Source organism: Triticum dicoccoides, chromosome 1B (assembly GCF_002162155.2).
Source record: "Triticum dicoccoides isolate Atlit2015 ecotype Zavitan chromosome 1B, WEW_v2.0, whole genome shotgun sequence".
NCBI lineage: Eukaryota > Viridiplantae > Streptophyta > Magnoliopsida > Poales > Poaceae > Triticum > Triticum dicoccoides.
The window spans coordinates 9,387,403-9,409,545 of NC_041381.1; the positions used below are offsets into that span (position 1 = coordinate 9,387,403).

Sequence of the window (22,143 nt, forward strand, 5' to 3'; positions counted from 1 at the left end):
TCTAGTTGGATTGATCAGTTCTTAGCATAATTATCATCTATACTGTAGGGTGAGCCTTTGTTTTTATTTGGGACTTCTGTAAATATTTTATTCCTTTAATATATTTTACCGTAGAACGATTGTTCTACGGTTTTCGGTTCAAAAAAAAAAGATCAGAGCCATATATGGTCAATCAAACGGCTGGAATGATTTAAGTTGACGTGGATGCATGAGAACGCAGGAAAATCAAGTAGTGGGGGGCTCCTATTTAGATATAGTAGATTTCCTCTATACTGTACCTTCTTGATAAATCAATTGATTGCATATAACTCTGCAGGTAATCAGCTGATACTTGAGTACGTGGGATCTCCTTCCCATGCGTCTGGTCCGTCCGCAAGGACCAAACTCTCCATACTAGCATGATAATACGATCACGCATATGATCATGGCAGTTTGCTAGAAGGTGCCAACCATTCTTTTCCAGAATTAACAATCATCTCATTAGCAGGTAACGGCCAGATTCCTCTCATATGATCCCACAATCTCCGAGCGTGCTCACAACTGACCAGTGCATGAAAACTGGACTCCTCCTCTCTGCCACACAGTAATTCTCTCTAGCACTCGCCAAAGAAAAAACATATGCAATACGGATGCTATAGCAGGACTGTGCCTCTGCAACATTAGAATTCATGACAATAGACAAAAGTGCTTCACAAGATGTTATTACACCCCGTTTACTTCCAGCCGTGCCGTTTCTGAATTATATTTTAATGCTCCCTCGGCACAAACTGCATTATATTTTGCATAGCTTCAGAGCCTGTGTGAAACTACTCTTGTGCTTCACAAGTGGTACGATTTTCTACAGAGAAAGTAATTTTATTTTTTTGGCGGTTTGCTCTTTTTTTCCCGTCCCACAAGTATTTTGTCTGATTTTTATTAAGTGCTTCTTCCATTTTCCCGTTTATCTTTCGGTCGGTTATTGTTTTGGTTCGCTCCAGTTTTTTGTTGCTTTTCCCACTATTTTCCCATTTTTTCTCTGATGTTTTTTCTTTCTTTATCTTTTTATGGCTTTTGTAAATTTCTTTTCAGGCCATGGCTTTATTAAAAAAATCCATGAAGCACATATATAAAATTTGATATTTTTTAATCCATAGACATATCTTTAATTTGACAAACATTGTTACAATATGTAATCAAATTTTTAATTCATGGTAGTTTTTGAAACTAACTTTTATTTAAAATTGTGATATCTATAACATTTTTTATTCTTGTTTTCTAAAACTATGGAAATTTTTAAAAAGATCCAAGAATATCTTGTTAAAAACTTGATCAGCTTTTAAGAAATCAACATTTTTAAATTTTAGGACAAATATTTAAAACTATGGTTTGCTTTCACAATTATTTTATCTGCAAAAGAAATATAGAAAGCAGGGGAAATTCAAAAAATAATCGGTAGAAGACGACACATTTTGTACATCCAATTGGGAAAGAGATCATTCATTTGACACCTGAACAAACCATGTAAGTCTGATGGTAGAGCTTGATTGGTTTGCTGCCAATATTTGGCTAGCCAAATGTTGGAATTGCCTAATCTTGGCAATACCAAGACTTGCTAGACAAGACAACTCGGTAACCAACCAAGTAGTAGCCAATATTTTGCACAATGCCAAACATTGCCATGCCAATTTTTGGCACCAAACCAATTATGCTCGTAGTTTCTTTGAGAACTGGACTAAATGGGCCCTCATATTATATTCCTTATCTTTGTTTAAAATATTTTGCTACTACTCTAGCCTTGTACCTATCTAGTCCTATCAAATTTTCTTTTCATATTATATATCCATTTACAATATCCGGGGGTAACTATGTCAATTAAGACATGGATAGCTTGATGGAGGCATTATCTAGTACTTCTAAAACAAGTACACACCTAGTCATCCATCCACCCACCCATTCCCTTCCCCTTCCCCTGCCCCCAGTCTCCATTTCCCCCAAGGTTCCTAAGAAATTAGCAAGGTGTGATAGAGCGGTTTTGGCCTGACTGGTTCTATGGTCGAAGTTTTGGAGGAGGAGGTGAACTAGTGGCTGGAAATTTTGTTCCCTAGCCTATTTATTTATCTCTGCAGCTAGCTTCGATGACTGAGTTGACTATTACTAAATTTAAAATTGATCATGACACTGACTAGTTTTTGTCATCAATCAGTGTCTTAAATATAGTATATTTGATCCTATCTCTTTTGGCATACGTATGTGGATCCGTTGCTTCCTTGGTGTCTTTGTTCCCAAGTTGTAATTGGGACGAAGCTTGACTGCCGAGCGAAAGCACGTATTGCAGTGTTGTGTTGCAGTACTTGTTTATGCACATTAATTTTGGTACTAGCAAATGCATTCTTATCTGATCTACCTGCTTCCGTTGTCATCACTTCTCAGCCATTTTGAAATACTGAGAAATTGTTGTTGAAATCTCATCTCGGGTTCGCTTATAAAAAAAGGAATGACGTGGTTTTTAATTAAGCAAAAAAAAATGAATGAAGAAGTTTGTTTAAATGACAGTTAAACCCGGTTGCCACCCTCATGGGAGCTCCTAATTGGCGCGCTTTGTGCCGGCTAATGAGCTGGCGCTCGCACGGCCGTTCATATGGGCCAGCCCACGCACGCTCGCTAGCTCCAAAAAAGTAAAACCAAAGGGTCACTACTATTGAAAGACTGGTTGCTCGCCCGAAAAAAATCAAAAAATCGCAGAAACCACAAAAATTCTAAAAAGTGCACGAATTCATAAAAGTTCACGCATATGAAAAAAATTAACAAAAGTTCATGAATTCGAAAATATTTCACGATTTTGAGAAAAAAATTGGCGAATATGGAAAAAAGTTCACAAACCCACGAATTTGGAAAGAAGTTCATCGATTTTAAAAGAAGTTCACAAATTTGAAAAAGTTCAATAACTTTAAAAATTAATAATTTTTTGGAAAAAGTTCATTAATGTTGATTTTTTAATTTTTTTGAGAAAAGTTCATCAATTTTGAAAAAAGTTCATTGGTTTTACAAAATGTTGATCAACTTTTGAAAACCATTAAACAATTTTAAAAGTTCACAAACTTTTAAAAATAGTTCATCAATTTGAAAAAGTTCATAAATTTTGAAAAAGATCATGAAGTTCAATAAAGTTTCATCAATTTTGAAGAAGAGTTGTTAGATTTTTTAAAAATGTTGCGTTGAATTTAAAAATGATTCATGCATTTTGAAAAACAAAAAAAGAACAAGGACAAGAATACAGAAGTAAAAAGAAAAAATAGGAAATATAAAAATAAAGAAGAAAGAAAAAACAAAAGAAGCTTCCCAAAACCGGGAAGAGGTTTCTCCCCAGGCAGGGTTGTAAACGGATTAGATTGGATCGGATAATGCTTTAACAATACTCCTATCTCTTAGGGCCACAAGTGGATTGCCCATTGTTATGTGGCGACTGATACGCGCCGGTCGACCGGCCGAAATTGGGCCGGTCGCCGCGCGGCCGTTGGATTGGGCCTCCTCCAATAGTTGGATCTGCAGCTCGAACAACTGTCTCTTCCTATCATCTCCCCTTAATCAGATCGTGCGCACACCTTCTCCACCCCCCACGCGCAGCACGGGCACCGTCCCCGGGCCACCATCCTCGCCTTCCGTAGCAGATCGCTGCTGCTCGCCGTCGCTGCAGATCGCTGCCGCTCGCCGTCGCTCGCTGTAGCCCTGCCCCCTCCCCTGAATCAGATCGCAGGCACACCGTTTCTGACCCCCCACGCGCAGCAGATTGCCGTCGCTCACCGTAGCTGCAGCGTTGTGCTTGTAGCTTCTCAAAGTACTCGTCGGTTGCAACAAATTTTGTACCGATCCCACCTAGCCTACGAGGTCTGTTCCCGCGTGAAAAGAGGAGCGAGCGAGGGGAGACCGGCCGAGCGCTCGGCCAGTCGTCCGGAGGCAAACGTTTCCCTTGTTATGTAGGGGTGTAGATCATGGCCCTGAGCAGCACAAATTTCGCTCAGCACAGTGATCTACGAGACTACCACCACGAGGAGCTGTGCATGTAGAGGCATGGCGTAGATGCATAGCTACCTTGGACGCCCATACTTACATTTACATGGTTCATTTTGCATCTAAAAAGTTGTGCAATGTCAAACGGAGTGCTCACCCTCCGTTGCTTGAACCGGCACCGACATCTTTGCGCATTGTGCCAGACAACCAACTTCCGGCAGAGATGCGGCCGCTGGTGCAGACACCTTCAGCGCCAATGACTGCACGTTAACGGGCGCTGAAGGCGCCAAATAGGAAATGCCCACCCCCTTGAGAGCGGCGATGGTATGGACGAGCTCGCCTGCTCCTGGTACGTGTACCAATGGGACAACGACGCATTCGAGCCTGAACTGAATGCGATCGTAGAGAGAGACGCCCTGTCAAACAGTAGCGTACGGAGACGGCGCCTCCGTGTAACATAACGGTGAGTGGACAGTGCACCGCCAGCGCCAGCTGTTCCGTTGGTATAGGACGAGGTAATTCAGCGTGTAAACTGGTATGACTGCATCACGTAAATTCCGTGCGGGCGTTTACTGTTCCCTCGATTGAAATGCCGCGCCTCATAAACTTTGATATGTGACGACTCGTTCGTCCGATCTGATTACTGCCAGCTTTGCTGCGTCTTGACCAGTATGTGCTGAATGGAACTGCAGCTCCGGCATAACCGACGCAGGACCATTGATGCATGGTGTTAACGAGTCCTGCCCTTATGGCACCTCGAGGCTTTGAGCAGCAGACGTGTTCATCCCCATTGTCGACTTGAGTGAGGAAGTCAATTGCTCAGTGACTGATTTTGGCGTCCCTGCCCCCCGAACATCTCGATTGCTACATGGCACTCCAAAAATCTTGTGCAAGTCGTCCGGGGTAAACACTTTTTCCCGGTTGCTGTCGACGACGATTCTAAGCATGCCGTCAGTGTATGTCGTTTGACCATACGGGGCGACGAGTGCAAGTATGCCTGCAAACTCATCTTGCCAACCAACCATGTAATCGGCATGCACAGCTGGGCGCCTACTTGCTTTGACCATGACTGCACATAAACCTGGAAATAAATAGTTTGGATGAAAACTTAGTTTTTGGTTTGGTTTTTGATTTGGTCTGGATTTAGATAGACAAACAATTCGGTTCGGTTTGGGTTGTGGCTAATAACGGATTGGATAGGTTTGGGTTGGGTGCAGACTTATGGGTTGAAAACTGCTGCAAACTATGGTTTCAGACCGGATTGATGGATTAGTCTCAAGCGAAGGTCCAAATGCCACCGCCTTCCCAGCATGCTCAGTCGCTTCTTGTCAATCTATCCATCGTCCAGCCCAAGCTTCGTCCACGTGCGTACTCGTGCCATGGACGCCCCTGACTTTGGGAGAAAATGATCTTGACTGGGACCTGCTGCACCTCCATGACCACGCCGATGAAAAGGGTGACATCCATGACCACGCCGACGCCGGCGTAGAACCTAGGATGTTGGGAATAAGCCATGACCCGCACGGTGGCGACCGGCGTGCGTGTGCGCTAGGCGCGGTTCGTGCAGGCCACAGGCGCGTGTATGCGTTTGTCCGTGCGTGTGTGCGCCAGGAGCGATCCGTGCAGGGCACGGGCGCATGTGTGCGTGCGTCGAGACCGTGGCGTGGGCACCGGGTGCGCGAGCCTGCCTCGTCGAGTGCGTGCATGCGCTTCGGGCGCGCGAGCCGTGGAGCGGGGACGTGGCGAGTGTGCGAGTGGGGTGCGTCGAGAGCGCGGCGTGGCGCATGAGTGCACGCGCTTATAAGCCCCCCTCCCTCCCATATATTGTACCAAGCGGATCGAGTTCGTGCTCGAGGAGAAAAACAGAAAAACCGTCGGTGTGGCAAGGTGTTTGTCCGTGACCAAATTCTCTCTGTCCATTCTCCCGCCGTGTCTTGTTGTCTCCGGTGATCGCCGGTGCGCTGTGAGTCCGTTTTAGCTAACACAGGAGACGCAGCGACCAACACACCCTGAGCAAACGATCATGACCTGAACGGCAACTGCCTTCTTCAAGTTTGTTTGTATCCAAGTTTGTTTGTCTATGACGAATTGACGATCATGACCTGAACGGCAACTGTCATGATAAACGATTCCTAAATGGCCTTCTCAGCACAAATCTCATGCTCACAATGTTTTTAAACTGGCGCTCACAATATATTTGTTTCATAAGAAGAGCTAACAAAGACTACAATGTTTAGAAGTCAGATTTGCTTACGTCTTTAGCTTCATCGCATCAAAAAAAATTGGAGGGAAACAAAAGTTTGAGATTCAAGGAGGTGAAGGGAAAATGAGATGAAAACGACCGCTATGTGAGGGAAAATGGAAAATTGTCAACTGTAAATAACTGTTCATGTACACAATCGACATCAGTTCTGATAAAACATAGCGAAAATAAGTCAATTCCCGCTTTCGCATATTTTTCAATGGTGCAATGGACTTGGAAAGTTGTCTTCATGCTGGATGTGGTTTAGTATGACAGAAACTACGTGGTGTTTGGTTACTTCTGATCATTCAGGATTAGCCTGTTTGTAAATGTGTTTGTCGTTCCACACTCACTCATTTAGTAACTTGTCCACAATTTTTAAATGTGTGTTCCCTTCATCCTCATACGATATTTCCCTGGTAAGAGATGAGAAACTAAACATGCAAGTAGAATGGTCACACACACTAAACATGTCATGACAAACAATTGTTGAATGATAAACAACATGCTCACATTATATTTGTTTGAAAAGAAGAGCTAGCAAAGACCAGAGATGTGTACAAGTCTTATATATACCTATGCCTTAATTAGGATGTCAATGTGAGTGTGATATGAATTCTGATATGTTTACGTGTTTAGCTTCAGTCCATCTAAAATATTGGAGGAAAACAAAAATATGAGAGTCAAGGAGGTGAAGGGAAAATAGGCTGATAGCTACCAACAATTTCTTGCCTTGGTTTGCCCGCTTGCAAAAGTCGTTATTCCGTCTAAGAAGGACTGTACTCATAGTACTAGAATTGGGAGCCACCCTGCTCACCGTAGCCTGCTTGGTATATGAGTAGTTGATGGTGAGTAGGACATGAAGAGAGAAAGGAGAAAGCAACACTTGAAGATGCGTTATTTTTACTCCTTCAGTTTTCACACTGATGTTCGACTGTTGTAGTTATGGTAGTATTGGTGAGTTGCTAAAATTTGAACTCGGATCATTTAATTTATGCATTTATTTCCTTATTAGCACCCTAAGTGCATTTTTTATCCAGGCATTCTTAACACTGTGAACATGGTATTAAGATGGCGAATGGACAGCGTGTCCAAAAAAGACGGGCTAATATGGGCAACCTGGACTCTCTTCTTTTTTTGCGATGTGTGCAGCCTGGACGCATGTGTTCTTTTCAGTTAAAAAATTCATGTAGCAAATGGAGTAACTCTCTTCTTTCTCCTTATACGTACCTTGTTGATGGACTAATTTCGCTCTTACTTCGTAGTTGATTGATGGCACATGCAACTACAACTAAAATAAGATGTCACTAGCTTAATTTACATGTCAAATTATTATTCACAAAAAAACCCTGATCCACAAATACTATTGTGCATATCGAGGTTTGGGTATCTGGCACCATCACGCGATGTTTGTCTGTACGCCGCGGCCTAGGTAGCTCTTTGCGATGCCACTATGTCCTGAAACTCTTTGCTTAGACCGGTGCGTATCTCTAGCAGATTTGGATTCTTTTTTAAAAGAAGACTGCTGTTTTCCTACTCAGGCATCAAAAGTACTCGGAGCTATGTTATTTCTTCTTGCATTCAATAAGGCAATCAATACTTTTGTAGGATGTATATGTCCTCTCTCCCCTTTTTGGTCCTGTGAAGGTATTCTGGTTTTGATCCAATTATTGCTGTATAATGTATAGTATTGCCATGAGTCGCTGTAAAGTTTTGTACCAAATGAGTTATTTCTGGTGAAATATCTCTGTCCCAAATGGGTCTTAAGTTAGTAAATAAGGTGAGGATGTGGATTTATGGAGCCAAGGATGATGCGTTTTTTTACAGAAGTTCATACAACAATGGAGCAATGTCATGTTTTTCCTGATGCCATGATGATGCTATAACTGTTAGTTCATTTCAAGAGCAGATCTAATAAGAGCGTAAAGAAGAAGAAATGATAACTTTATTCTGAATTGATGTTAATTTTGTACAGGAACAACCATTTCCAAAATAACCAGCCTTCGTGTAATAGAACTTTGCATGCTATGTGAGTTATGTGATACTCACCATCACTTGATTAGCAACTAAAAACACTGGGTTTTCCAAGTTCATTGCATAATGATAGAACTGCATGAAATGGAACAACATTAGCTAAGTTTTCTGGCTCCCTTAAAATACAAGCATATCATAGCAAAGGAACTTAGAAGAAAACAACGGAGAAAAGGATATGCAAAATAGGAAATGAGAGTTACTTCTGTACAACCGCTTGCAAATGTATTTTTCCTTCCACCGCTCACTCATCTAGGAACTTGTCGCCATTCTTTTGATGTGAGTTCCATCCAACCAAACACAATATATATATATATATATATATCTCTTCACCGTATTTTTGCAAGAGATTGAAAATTAAGCATGCATGTACAAAGGTCATATCATTCTGCAGTTTACTCACATGCTAAAAATGTCATGATAAATGACTCTCGAATGGTCCTGTGAACACATATCTCATGATTACAACAAGTTTGCTTCATAAGAAGAGTTATCAAGGACTGGAGTATGGAAGTCTTATATATACCCATGCCTGATCATCGATGTCAAAGTGAGTGAGATATGAATCCAGATTTTCTTCTGTCTTTAGCTTTAGTCCATGAAATATTGGAGGAAAACAAAAACGTGAGAGCCATGGAGTTGAAGTTAAAAGGAGCGAAAAAACACCAGCAATGTAGTGTCTTTCTTAGTCCACTCGAAGTCATTACCGTTGTACATGATATGCGTCTGGTACAGAAATTGGGAGCCACGGTGAGCTTTGTCGCTCTCGGTAGAATACTCCTATAATGCATTCAACATTAGACGGCGCTAGGATCATCTTAAACTGATCAACAGGTGTGAACAGGGTGTTGTCCAGATGATGCTTATATAATTTTTGTAGTTTGAGTTGGTATGCTGTTAAGATGGAATGTATGGTTTGGATGTTCTATGTCTGAGATTATTTGTCCCGGTTGAATGCCACTCGGGGCGTGCTTTGTGTGTTCGATGTGGCATTGCTTGCTAATTAATCTATCGATCTGCATGTTATTTTTTATGGGCTCTTCACTGTTCTTGTAGTATTTTTTTTTCGAAGAAGTGTTTCTATTTATTCAAAACCCATCGGGTCTCAGCAGCTCTGTTTTTAGTGTTCGAGGTTGAGACGGCGAATCGATATAAGCTACTATAAAAGCATAATTCCAATTTATAAAAACTCATCAGGTGTCACAATCTTCTGCTTTCAGTTTTTCGAATACGGCTGTGCATAGTCAACAGGGAAAGGGGTATGAATGTCAAGGCAGTGACGGTAGAGATGATAGGAGGCATGGGGACATGGGAAGGCTGTGCCTGTAGAGCAGCGATCTATGACAGGCAGCTAAAAGAAGTGTGTGATTTTTCCAGTGCGGCAGGAGTATCATGATGATCTTTCCTTCTTTCTTTGGGTCTGTAGTGGGCAGCTGGAGCACTGACCCTCATGATGCATTGATTTCTGGCATTATGGCATCCATTTGAGCTATACATAGCTCTGGCTAAACAATGGAACTTTTTCAGAATGAAGTTTGTCTGGATCATGCAAATTATTGTTGAACCACTCACTCATTTAGAAACTGCTGTCCATTCTATTGATGTGAGTTTCCTCCAACTAAACAGAGTGGATCACCATGCATGTAGAAAGGTCACATCATTCTGCAGGTTTCTTGCAGAATAAAAATGTTCACACGCCCACTGGCTTGCTCGTACATCAATCAATAGATTTACTTGCTCATACATGAAACTGCTGTCCATTCTATTGATTGAGGTAAACAATTCTTGAATGACCAGCCGCTAGATATGATGCTGGCCTTCCCATGGTGGAATTGTGCGTTGCTCGGTGTAGACGTGGGCAAGATCTGGGTTGATTGGCCTGTTTCTTTGCCAGCTACTCACGAGGGACGTCAAGCGCGGCCATGTCCAGCTCTTTTAAGCGGCAGCGCCGTCCATGTGCGTGGTGCCAGAGGAATCTGGCCCAGCCTCATCCCGGTGTCCTCTCGAGCGCTACTCGTCTGCTGGAGATGCCTCGCCTTGGTGGTGCCGGTGTCCGGCCTGGCGGCGACAAGTTGGACCGGGGCGGCATGGCGGCATGCCACCATGAAAATCTCCTCGTGCTCTTCTCGCATCACGGTAATGGCCTGCATGATCAGTCCTTCTTGATCTGGCCATTGACTTGTTCCGGAATAGCCGCTGGAGATTTTGCTTAGGATATCTGGATCGGTTAGTTTCTGGTCGTGCACGTCCATATCAGCATACGAGGCTCTCAAGGCGTGGTGCGAAGCTCTGTTGGCTGATGACACCTTGGGACATGTCGGTTTCTCGATTTTCATGGTGGAGACAGCTGTGGAGAAGGTCATGGTTGACGAGATCAGAGGATCAACTACACGAACGGAGCCTTGGAGGCCATGGAGTCAGCCAGATGTTAGATAACTCTCAGGAGTAGTAGTGATACGTGGGGGCGGCAACACCAGAGGATTTCATCTTTGGAGGTACTCCTCAGGTACCAATTCGTGACTTTTAGGGTAAAAAACCTAAGGACTGTCCTTCATTGGTTGCGCCAGGCGATTGCGTTGCTGAAGGAATTGTTTTTAAGAGTGTGGGCTTTTTTCAGGGTGAAAACCTAAGATCTTGGATCAGGCAACGACGGCGCTGATGCATTGTTCACTTTTTGAAGGCGTTGCTTTTGGAGACCTTTTATGTTTTCTGGGTGTTACATTTGGTGGAGGTAGGAATGCTTCTGTTGACGAGGAGTTGATCGCTGTGTCGGGACCTTTGTTTGTTCTTTTTTTTTTTTTGGCTGTGTGCATCCTAAATGTCTTTGCGACATCTTATAGGTGTAAAATCTGGGCGTAATTGTTATCTTTGCAATATTAATATATTCCCATTTTCAGAAGAAAAAAAATGTAGTGGGCAGCTGGAGCACTGGTCGTTAAGATGCATTTCTTGCTGTAGAGACTTGAATTCCGCTGCATCCTTTGCCATTCTGTCCCGCCTGCCGGATGGATGAGGGAATATGATATTTTATCTATTATGTCACATCTTATTTTATTTTGTTTTATTCTTTTTGCAGGAAAGGAACTTTTCATTAATCAACCATGATGATTACATTCAGAGTCCACAATGCTAGCTATCTCCATAGGCGAGTTCCGAAGCTAGCACGCCGGGCGTTGCTACAAACGGCCCATACAAGCAAGAGTATAACTCGTCATGTTCGTGCGCCTACTGATTTTAGCTAGACTAATGTTCCTTTCTTCTCATCTCATTAATACGAAATGCATGCCTCAAACGGTCAGTATCTTTAGGTTGCATCATCTTCAACAACTCGGCACAATCCGTCTCAACAATCAACGATATGTCCGGCCATTGGAGGGCAAGCCGAAACCCTTCTTCCATCGCCGCCACTTCAGCCTCTAGGGGGTCACCGCAATTGAAGAGCACCCTTGTCGCTGCGAAGATCACAGCACCTTCATGATCCCGCAAGAGCATAGCAGCTCCAGCCGTTCCATCTTCCTTCAGAAAAGAACCATCAATGTTCAGTTTTGCATGATCTGCTTGAGGAGCCTCCCAGCGTGGAGTGTGTGTTACTTCATGTACGTTCGCCTGCAGACTACTTGAGAAGTTGATCACCCGCTTGCCCTTTGTCATGTCCTCCTTCGGATGTTGCTGAATGGCCAGCTAGTAAGAAATCTGGGCGAAGCCTCGTTCGGGACTGGAGGCTTGTGGTGAGTAACCTCATTTGAATATGAGGGGATCCCTCTGGTTTTTTCTATTATTTTCTTTTATTTTTGAAAAAGAGGGGATCCCTCTAGTTTTTTCTATTATGAGAAACCAGCCATGCTACATCCTTCTAGATTGAAAAGAGTTATTATACGGAGTGCGGCGTTTCTGCTCCCGAGCTCATCTACATCCCCGACGAAAAAAATCAAAACAAATACTAAAAGGTTTCAAAACTTCCAAATTTTCTTATGTGGTAGATAAGTTTATGCTTGAGGTGCGCTCCAAATTTCAATTCATTTGGATATACGAGCAACTCTCAGCAAAAAAGACAAATTCAGGGTCTGTAACAAAGTTTACTGTTCACAAGCTATTCTGACCTGATTTGTTTTTTTCTAAGAGTTGCTCAGATGTCCAAATAAGTTTAAATTTGGAGCGGACCTCATGCATACAATTGTCTATCACACAGAAAAATTGAATTTTTTTAGTATTTGTTTTGATTTTTTTTGACCGGATGCAGATGAGCCTAGGCACCTAATTGAATTTTTATATTATACGGTTCTTGATTGTTGTGCATGCATCTTTCTTCTTTTATTCCCACAAGTAAGCAGCCGCCTCTTACTTCATGGACAAGTTGACACATTTGTACATTAACCCCGCCGGCCGCCTCCAGTCGCCAACAGCGACCCCAACCTCCTGCCGCCATCGCCGAGGGCATCGCAGGCTAAGCCTGCGACCCGCAGGGAGGCGGCGGCAAGCCTCCTCGGCCCGCGATTGGATCTGGGTGGCAGTGTTCTACTCTGCCCGGATCAAGGGCAGTGGCGCGGGTCGGCGGCGAACAGGATCGGCGTGCTGGAGCCGGCGACGGCGAGACCTCCGCGGTGGCGGCTAGGGCACCCGATATGGGCCCAGATGGGCTTCAACGGGCCGCTCTAGACACTGTTGTGCATCTCTGCTAATCTGGTGAAGTCAAGCGGCTTTGGGTTGGACGCGACATGAGGACGTCGGGGGCTTCGGCCCTAGGCACTGCGGTGTTGGCCATCTCCTTCGCCGGAGGTGGTCGGCCTGACGCTGGATGGGCAGTTCTCGAGATCCGCCATCTAGCTCTGGTTGCTAGTCGGGAAGATAGTTGCCGGTGAAAATCGAGCTGATGGGAGGCGATGGCGGCGTTGGTGTGCAAAAAGTGTCAAGGAGGAGGACACATATGCTCTGGGACACGTGTTGCCACACGATTCGTTGATGCAACAATAACCGGTTCTTTGTAAAATTGTTTGGTTAATCTCAGCGTTAGTATATGTTTGGGCGGGACGATTGGCGCCGGCGTAGGTTGTTGTGCGCTGTCGGCCACACGCGGTGGACAGTGAGAGGAGCGAGAATTTTTTTTGGGAGCTCGCTCGTTCCCACCCTGATCCTCTCTGGCATTCTCTTCTGAACTCCCTTCTCGCTTCCATCGCTCAGAGCAGGTGGTTGCGGTACGGCGGGCATCGTCGCCTTGGAGCTGCACTGCTCCCCGGCCGGAACGGTCGACCGCCCGCTGGAAGCAAGCGCACTGCCACGAGGCCAGCTTCCATCCACCTGGTGTTTGTGTTTATTCCAACAAGGTTCGTCGTTCCACCAGGACCTAGCTCGAGTAGCTGCTCGTATACTACACTGACCGACCAACGGATTTGGTTTGATGCTGTGGCCCTTTGGGTCGACCAGCAGCAATTTAGTCTTCAGTTTCGCGTGTCTGTTCCTCGATGTAGCCCATAGACGATCTGATATCTGAATAACTTGTTGGAGGACTGAAGATTCAGGAACCAAAAGGACAGCAGCAGTTCAGTCTTCAGTTAGTTTCATACTGGTATATATGTTTCTTCTACAGCCTGCCTCAGTTAGCTCTCTGCCTTTATAGACTAGTGTTATTAGTAATGCTCTTCACCCAAGAGTCATGTTTCTCTGATATGCCGCACTTGCAGCCGGGAGGAATGCATGCTTCGGTGGAATCAATATTGATTAATTCTTAAGTACGAGTTCAGTTATTACATAATTTTCTTTTAACCCATAAATATATTTTTTAGACCATGTTACATGTTGTGCCATGAATGCCTATTAGTACTATTTCAGAATGCTTATGCTTGTACATTGGCTAAATTTGCATGTCGTGCCATGCATGTTATTTACTGAAGCTGTTGCGTAACCATGACCATATACTAGATTAATATTGATTTGGAATATTTGGTAAAAATCAAAATTAGTCATCTTATCAACTAGTTTGTCATCAATCATCAAGCATTGGCGTACAGGCTAATTCAAACCGGGTTTAAACATTAAGCACTGCAGTGGGTTGACACCGCTAATATGAGTTGGAGCCATGGACCTTTTAGCAGTTTGAACCATGACTGAACATTCAGCATTGCAGTAGGTTGGTATCCCTTTGGCATTTCCTGCTGAGAAATAACATGTGGTCTTCATGAGAGCATGTAAGTGTGTTGAGGGAGACTGAACCTTGGTGTCTTTCTTCAGCAATGCTGATGGGTGTATATCGTAAAATTTGAATACATTCCTAGTCATTCTGCTATGCTGATGAGTGTTGTTGATATTACTAGATACTATACCACCACATTGCACATGGTCATCCTGCTGTTCTGCTTAAGTTGACAAAGCCTGTCGATGAGATGTACATATACGAGTCTGAGCGTGAGGGCTCCATATATATTTCGTGCAAAACCATCCTTCCTTGCAGGTTGCGAGGCTGTTGTGGCGACCCCGTTACTGATTATGTACAGTGAGTAATGGATGAAAACTCTAGTGCATGTAACAGTTTTCTTGTCACATATTACCAAAGCTGAATCAAACCATCAACTCTTCATCTTCAGATTTCTTTTGTTCTTTTTCAGAGGGGAACAATAGCGATTTTTTTTTCGAAGGGAGAGTATAGAAAATCATAAAAAGAGACTTAAAATTGCTCAGCCAATCGCCAAACTGAGATGAATTCTTTTTCGTTTTTTCTTTGCCAAAAATGTTTGGCCGCAGAAGAAAAGCCTTTTGGCATGCTAGGTTAGTTTTTGCTTGGCTGTTGCATATTTGAATTGAATGGCGATCTATTTCATGAGCTGTTTTAGCAATGGAATGTTGCTGTTCAGAACTGTCTGTTTCACTCTTGTGTAATTTAGCAGTAGAACTTACTGATGCTGTGATTGAGAGTTATAGTTTGACTACTTCTGGCAAGGCGAATTCGGGCCTAGGTAAACGGCTATAGTTTACGGTTTGCATACAGAAATTTAGCAGGGTAAACGGCGTCTTCTCAGGGATTTTTCTTCAAGTGTTTATTATCTTTGCAGCCTCCTCCTGTAGCGCCAGTCAGTGCTCTGCTTCTGTAGTATTGTTTCTAATATTATTCTCCACAACTCGCCCTCGCCGCCGCCCTGGGATGTGGGAGGCTGCCGCCGGAGACCATTGCCACCCGAGAGCCCTGTGTCTCTGCTATGCCTGTACTAGCAGCTAGTTAATGTTAGATTGTATCCTTGTTTCCTCAGTTAATTAACCTGAAGCGCCTCCTGCTCTGTTAGTAGCTTAATTAGCATCCACTCCTGTAGAGTAGATCAGATTATATGCATGCATGTGGATACTGTTTCTAGTCAACAGTACCTTGTAGTTGCTTGCTAACCTGATTAGTTCTCTAATCATGTTGCTTTCCTGTGGACATTATGTAAAGGGATAAGTATATTTTTCGTCCTTGAACTCTGGCGATAGTATAGGAATCGTCCCTCAACTCCGAAACCGGTAAAATCCAGTCCCTAAACTATTTAAACCGGTTACTTTTCGTCCCTCGCGGCACTTTAAGTGGTTTTGGTATGACCTGGACCCTGTTTTGACTAAAACTGTACACGTGGCTGGTTTTGACCGCCATTTCACTTAAGTGTCCCCGAATCTCTCTCTCTCCCGTGCATTCTCTCGATCCCATCTCGCAGACGAAACCTAAACCTAGCAGCGGCGGCGGCGGCGGCGAATCCCTCATGGGCTGCGGCGGCGGCGGTTGCGGCGGCCGGCGGTGAGGCGGAACTACGGCGGCGCGGCGGGGGGGCCTGTGAGGCGCGGTGGTGGCTGGCTGGCTGGGCACGGGAGCGACGGCAGCGGCGATTTAGGCGACGGCGGCCTTGACCCACGACAAGGAGCTCGATTGCCGAAGGTAATTTGTGCGTGCACTCATTGCAATCTTACATTCAGGTGCAAGGGCAGGCCTCACGTTGTGCTTGTCTCTTGTATGAACTAGGCCAGTCAAATGGATCCTGAAGACGTGCTATTCATCAGATTTCATTTTGAAGGCCAGTTTTTGAATGATGGGAAAACACTTGAATATAGTGGGGGAAAAGAGGCCATGTCATTTGTTTATCGCAAGAACTTCTGTTTTTTTTATCTGGTTCAGAGTTTTGGTATGCACTGCCAAACAAAGGATGACAAGATGTTTCATTGGTTATATCCTGGAAAAGAGATGGTTTGTGGTCTGAAAATGGTTGCTTTAGACACCGATTGCAAGCAGATTAGAGATTGTGTTGCTGTTGGAAGTATAGCTGAAATATATGTGGAGCTATATCCAAATTCTGAAAACGACAAACACGACAGGGATCCAGACAGAGATGTTGAGCTTCTGATGGGTCCGAATGCTAGTAGTGAATCAGAGGGAGCTGCAGATCATTTTGTCGCATTGGCTACTTGTCCACCTGCGGACAATGATTGTGTTGCAATCAGTAACTCAAAAGGGCCTGAAGAGGAAAATTCAGATGCTGCAAATGAAAATTCAGAAGAAGATGAAGACGAGGATAGCAGCGAGAGTGATTACTGCCCTGATGATGACATCATTTCCGATGAAGATGAAGAGGCTGTCGAGATCAACAAGAAATATAAAGAGTATAAGGCAAAGATGAAGGCTGGACAACTAGAGCACCTTGATGATGCTATGCTGGATGGTGGGCCTGCAATAGGGTCATCAAATAAGGCGGGGGAGGAAAATGATGGAAATGATACTGCATACGAAGATAGCTCTGATTTGTATGATTCTTTCGATGAGATTGGCAGTGATGGTGAAGTAAAGACATTCAAGTCTAGATATAGAAGGTTCAAGGACAAAGGGGATGTACCAGAGTTTACTCTTGGTATGAAGTTTGATGGCAAGGAAGAATTTAGGCAAGCAATTATCAGATATGGTCTGCATCACAAGAAGCTTATCAGATTTCCCAAAAATGACAAGGCAAGAGTTAGGGCAAAGTGTGATTGGCCAACATGTCCTTGGGTATGTCTTTTGAGTAAAACCACTAGATCATTTATGCCCAAAAAGGAAGGACAATAAGTTAGTTAACTCAACAAGAATTGCTGCCAAGTATGACAAGCTAATTAGATCTAATCCAATGTGGAAGATTTCAAGCTTGAAACAACACATTCAAGAAGATATGTTTGCCAATGTGACTATTGCTCAGGTGAAGAGAGCTAAGAAGATTGTGATGAAAAAGTGGCTGGATGCAAGGAAAGGTCAGTATAGCAGAATATTTGACTATCAGTTGGAGCTGTTAAGGAGTAACCCAGGTAGCACAGTAGTGGTTAAATTGGAACCAAATCAAGTGAAGCCTATCTTCCAAAGGATATATATCTGCTTAGAGGCATGCAAAAAAGGGTTCATGGCTGGCTGTAGGAAGGTTATTGGACTTGATGGCTGCTTTTTCAAGGGAGCAACCAATGGAGAGCTTTTATGTGCAGTAGGGAGGGATGCCAACAACCAGATGTACCCTTTGGCTTGGGCAGTTGTTGAAAAAGAGAACAATGATAGTTGGGACTGGTTTTGTTCTTTACTTTTCAGAGATGTGAATGTGCTAGATGGTGAAGGTTGGGTGATTAGATGCAGGAAATGCAAGTGCACTGGTCACAATAAAACTACATGTCCAGGAAATGCCGCTTCAAGTTCAAATGGAGCAGCTACTGTTGGACAAAATGCAGCTTCAGGAAATGCCGCTAGATCATTTACCAAGTCCAGAAGCAATGCAAAAGCCTCCAAGATGTCTAGTTCCCAGGTACAATACACATAACCATGCTGATGTTAAATCTTGTTAAATCTTGTAAATGATTTTTTTGCTGATGTTAAATCTTTCTTCCCTTGTCAGGCAAATGTGAAAACATCCCAACAAAGCACCAGCCGAAAAAGAGCATCTACAACTGATGAGAACCTTGGTCCTGTGCAAAAGAGGGCAAATAAATCCCTAGGACTGCCTAAGCACAAGATGAAGGCTTCCTCCAATATTGCTGTAAAAAATGTGACAGTGAACGTGCAGTCTAGTTCATCATTTACAGTCAATGTTACATCTGGTGCTGCAAGTGCTCAAGTTGGAGGAAATAAAAGAGCAAAGAAAGTCCCAGCAAAACTACCGGACTAGTACTGTACTTGTACTGATCTTCCCTTGTGGTTATGTTAGAATTCATGTTTGTGGTTGCTTGTAAGACTAATCAGTACTATCTCTCATTTGCTTTGTCAGACTTTGAGAATTCCCTTGTGGTTTGCTTGTAAGACTAATCAGTACTATGTTTGTGGTTATGTCAGACTGTTTTTCATGAAATCTGTTCTGAACTCTGTCCAAACTGGACAAACATGCGACTGAATATGTTGTCATGAAATCTGTTATGTACTCTGTCCAAACTGGACAAACATGTTTAAGTTTCGTCTGCGAGATGGGATCGAGAGAATGCACGGGAGAGAGAGAGATTTGGGGACACTTAAGTGACATGGCGGTCAAAACCAGCCACGTGTACAGTTTTAGTCAAAACCGGGTCCAGGTCATACCAAAACCACTTAAAGTGCCGCGAGGGACGAAAAGTAACCGGTTTAAATAGTTGAGGGACTGAGTTTTACCGGTTTCGAAGTTGAGGGACGATTCCTATACTATCGCCAGAGTTCGAGGACAAAAAATATACTTATCCCTTATGTAAATGGAGTGGTGCTCAAGTGTTTTGGCAAGAGGTTGGTTATCCCCGCCCGTGTGATCAGGAGAAGGAAAGTGTTTTTCTGGCGTCGCTGGAAGAGACAGGTTTGGCTGGTGAAGGCGAGGAAGAAACAGAAGTGGGATCTTGTTGCTGTTTCAGAAGTGGGATGTTGTTGTTGTTTGAGAGTTTCAGCTAGAACTGACTTTGCTTCATTCTGAATAATCACGAAGAAGGATGTTGGGACATGCATTTACGCACAATAATTCTGCAGTCTGGAATCTTGCAGAAGGATGCTGTGAATTTCTTGTACACTAGGCTCCCCTGATGGCTGCTCTGCTACTGCTAGATGAGGGAATGGCTTCTACAACTGAACTGTACCACAGTCGCTCTCGAACGAGAATTGTTGGGCCTGTGGTGTAGCCTGACTGCCTGCTCTCGACCGAGATTTTGTTCGCTGATGGTCCTTTGGGCAGGTGTCTCCAACAGGCAGGGGGTCAGCAGTTTACTGTCGTGTTCGCTGTAGCCCAGTAGCCTAGATATCTGAATCACTTGCACCCATTTCCTTTGAATATGATTTTTCCCCCAATCTGCTAATCTGTGACTAACAACTTGCACAAGGTTCCATATCATAGGACGATGCAATCAAAAACAGTCTTTTTGATCGACCACTCAGAAGTGCAGCTGAAGCTAAAAAAATGCTTTTCCTTGTTTCGACATGATTACCTTGTTGACCGATCTTCATCTCTGTTTTCAAATGAGGCCACGTCAAGTTCAAAAGGAAATGGGCTGGAGAGTTTCAAAATGGTTCAAAAAAAATTCAGAATGTTTTGAATTTATTTGCTATTTTTCTTCATTTTACTGTTCACCCATACGGGTGCATGTGCACACGGTACCAAAAACTCCATGTCTGATATGAAAGAGATAGTGACTGGTTTATGTCTTCCTCTTTTCTATTTAATTTCTGTTTTCTCTCCTCATTTAATTTTTTGGTGACAATATTGTTGGGTGTTTCATTAGTTCAACTGGAAGTGTGAAATACGTAAAGATCCACATTGCGGGAGAAAGAGTCTTCATATTATAAATTTACTACACCAAACAAACTTCTTTATTTCTGATACATAATAAGACATGATCCCAAACACAAAACCAAACAGACATCTTAAAACAACAACAAACGGCTGGACCTGTTTTTTTTACATGGCCTTCATGAATTTCTTTCAATCAGAAAGTGTGCAAGTACGTATAAGACTAGGCCAATGTTGTTCGATTCTCAAAGGCTTACGATCTCGAAGTTAACTTTGGTGACATGCCTCACTTTTTAAGATTGGTTTGGTGAGATGTCAGGTTAGCGGCTAGTCTATACAGCAGACATGTGCTACGAATTTTAAGTTTTCCTAAGGTTTAGATCAATTGAGTTCTTTTTGACTATTTATGAGCCATTTATGTTGGCTCTTAAAGGCTTAGGATCTCGGCGCTTGTTTTTGTGACGTGCTTCACTTCTTAAGTTAACCTTGGCGATATCTTAGGTTACCTGTTGGTCTGGTAAACTCCAGGGACTCTGATACAATAAGGCTCAGTTACAATGGTACATACACAAGATACATATGTTTAATAGTGTTATTAAACTGAATTCATGTACTAGCATTAACAAATGGCAGAGAATAAAGATACTACTAGCCTCACAAATGTACGCATGAGTTCGCTTATATGTAATCCTCATGAGGTAAAGGTGAATGCTGTTAAGAATTAATTAGCTATGATTAATCAAGGATAATGCCTGCTTTTCCTTTAATCATCGATGGTTACCATAGGGATGCCATACATTTGTTCTCTTGTGTTTAACTGATTAATTAGACCAATTTCCGATATACTAGAGGTCGTCAATGTAGTTCAACTGTAAGTGTGAAATAAGTAAAGATTCACACGACGGGAGTAATATTCTTCATATTAAAAATTTACTACACAAACCAAACTTCTTTATTCTGATACACACCGATAAGACATGATCCCAACACATACATCTTAAAACAACAACAAACAGTCGGACATGGATCTTTGTATTGATGAAATATCACGAGCTAGAAATCCATGGTTTATTTGAAAAGAAAAACACTGACAAGCTCATTGCAAAGCTCCTTCCACAGCTACCCATCGTGGTTGTCCACGTAATTTTGAAACATATCACTGGATTGTGGGGCCAGCTATAGTGCCCTGGAAAAAGAAAAGGAATCCCCGGAAATATCAGCATTGCTACATTTATTAAGAATCTAGGCATTAAGGTACTAATGTTGAGGTTTATCAAGGAATAACAACGATTCATAATTTTTATCTGGATGACTCAAACTAGCTTTCTTAGTGAACTAGGTAGTTGTGCAATTTAAATGCCCTTTTGTTACATGACCCAAACTATGTTGGTATCAGGATATCATGTTGAACTAGATAGATACACTAGAAACAACAAAGCAAATACATACTAATTAAGTAGCTAATTAAACATGTCTACTTACAGCTGGTTTGACGTAGAATGCATGAATGTTGAGTTCTTTAATACTTTGACCCGGAGGAGGGTTGGCGAGTGCTCTATACTTGATGGTCCCACGTGCCATAGCAAACTCTCCAGTCCCACCAATAATGGCCATCTCGCCTTCTTGAGCTCTGTTCATCCCCATTACTTCAAATGACGATCCACGGCGCCTGATATGGTTTTGGAGAGTAACACATCACGTATCATATAAAACCAGACAATCTTTAGTATATGAGGTCTTGGTAACTGAGAAAACTAAAAATTCTAGTCCAACAGTATAAATTACCTGGCGTCCTCAAACACCATGCTGAAGTAGTTGAACCAGCCTGGACCGCCTACATCAGCCTGCACATGCATGCCTTTGGTGCGGGCAACAATGGTGGCAGTACCGGGGTTTGGTCCATCAATCACAGTCCAGTCGTTAACAGCGGTCGTGCCGAACCCAGCTGGTTGGCTGGAGGGAACAATTGCTACCTGGTTGGTGCCCGATCCAGCAGCGATTTGGTGCAAGTATAAGCGCAAGTTTATCTCAGACTCGCAAGGAATAACGCAAGAAAGGGATGGACTGGCGATGGATAGAATGAAATGGAGGACAAAAATGATGGCCAGGACACGGCTAGGACGGCCCATGGCTAAGATTTTGGCTCCCACAAAGATGGTAGGAGGTGTCTACAATAAATTGACTCCTTGC

At 43.2% G+C, this 22,143-nt stretch overlaps 1 protein-coding gene across 1 annotated transcript; it reads right to left on the minus strand.

The window, feature by feature from the left end:
- Positions 1 to 20,929: 20,929 nt before the first annotated feature.
- On the minus strand, positions 20,930 to 22,143 carry LOC119299059 (dirigent protein 15-like). The gene is made up of 3 exons (XM_037576361.1): positions 21,739 to 22,143; positions 21,436 to 21,622; positions 20,930 to 21,139 (listed from the first exon to the last, which is right to left on the minus strand). Exons 1-3 carry the CDS (start codon positions 22,080 to 22,082, stop codon positions 21,110 to 21,112), a joined length of 561 nt encoding a protein of 186 aa, XP_037432258.1. The 5' UTR covers positions 22,083 to 22,143; the 3' UTR covers positions 20,930 to 21,109.

Excerpts from the sequence above, each read along its gene's own strand:
- LOC119299059 (XM_037576361.1), bottom strand. The coding sequence starts at position 22,082 with ATGGGCCGTCCTAGCCGTGTCCTGGCCATCATTTTTGTCCTCCATTTC. Across the intron at positions 21,623-21,738 it reads ATGGTGTTTGAGGACGCCAG|GCGCCGTGGATCGTCATTTG; the intron begins GTAATTTATACT and ends AAACCATATCAG. Across the intron at positions 21,140-21,435 it reads CATTCTACGTCAAACCAGCT|GGCACTATAGCTGGCCCCAC; the intron begins GTAAGTAGACAT and ends TTCTTTTTCCAG.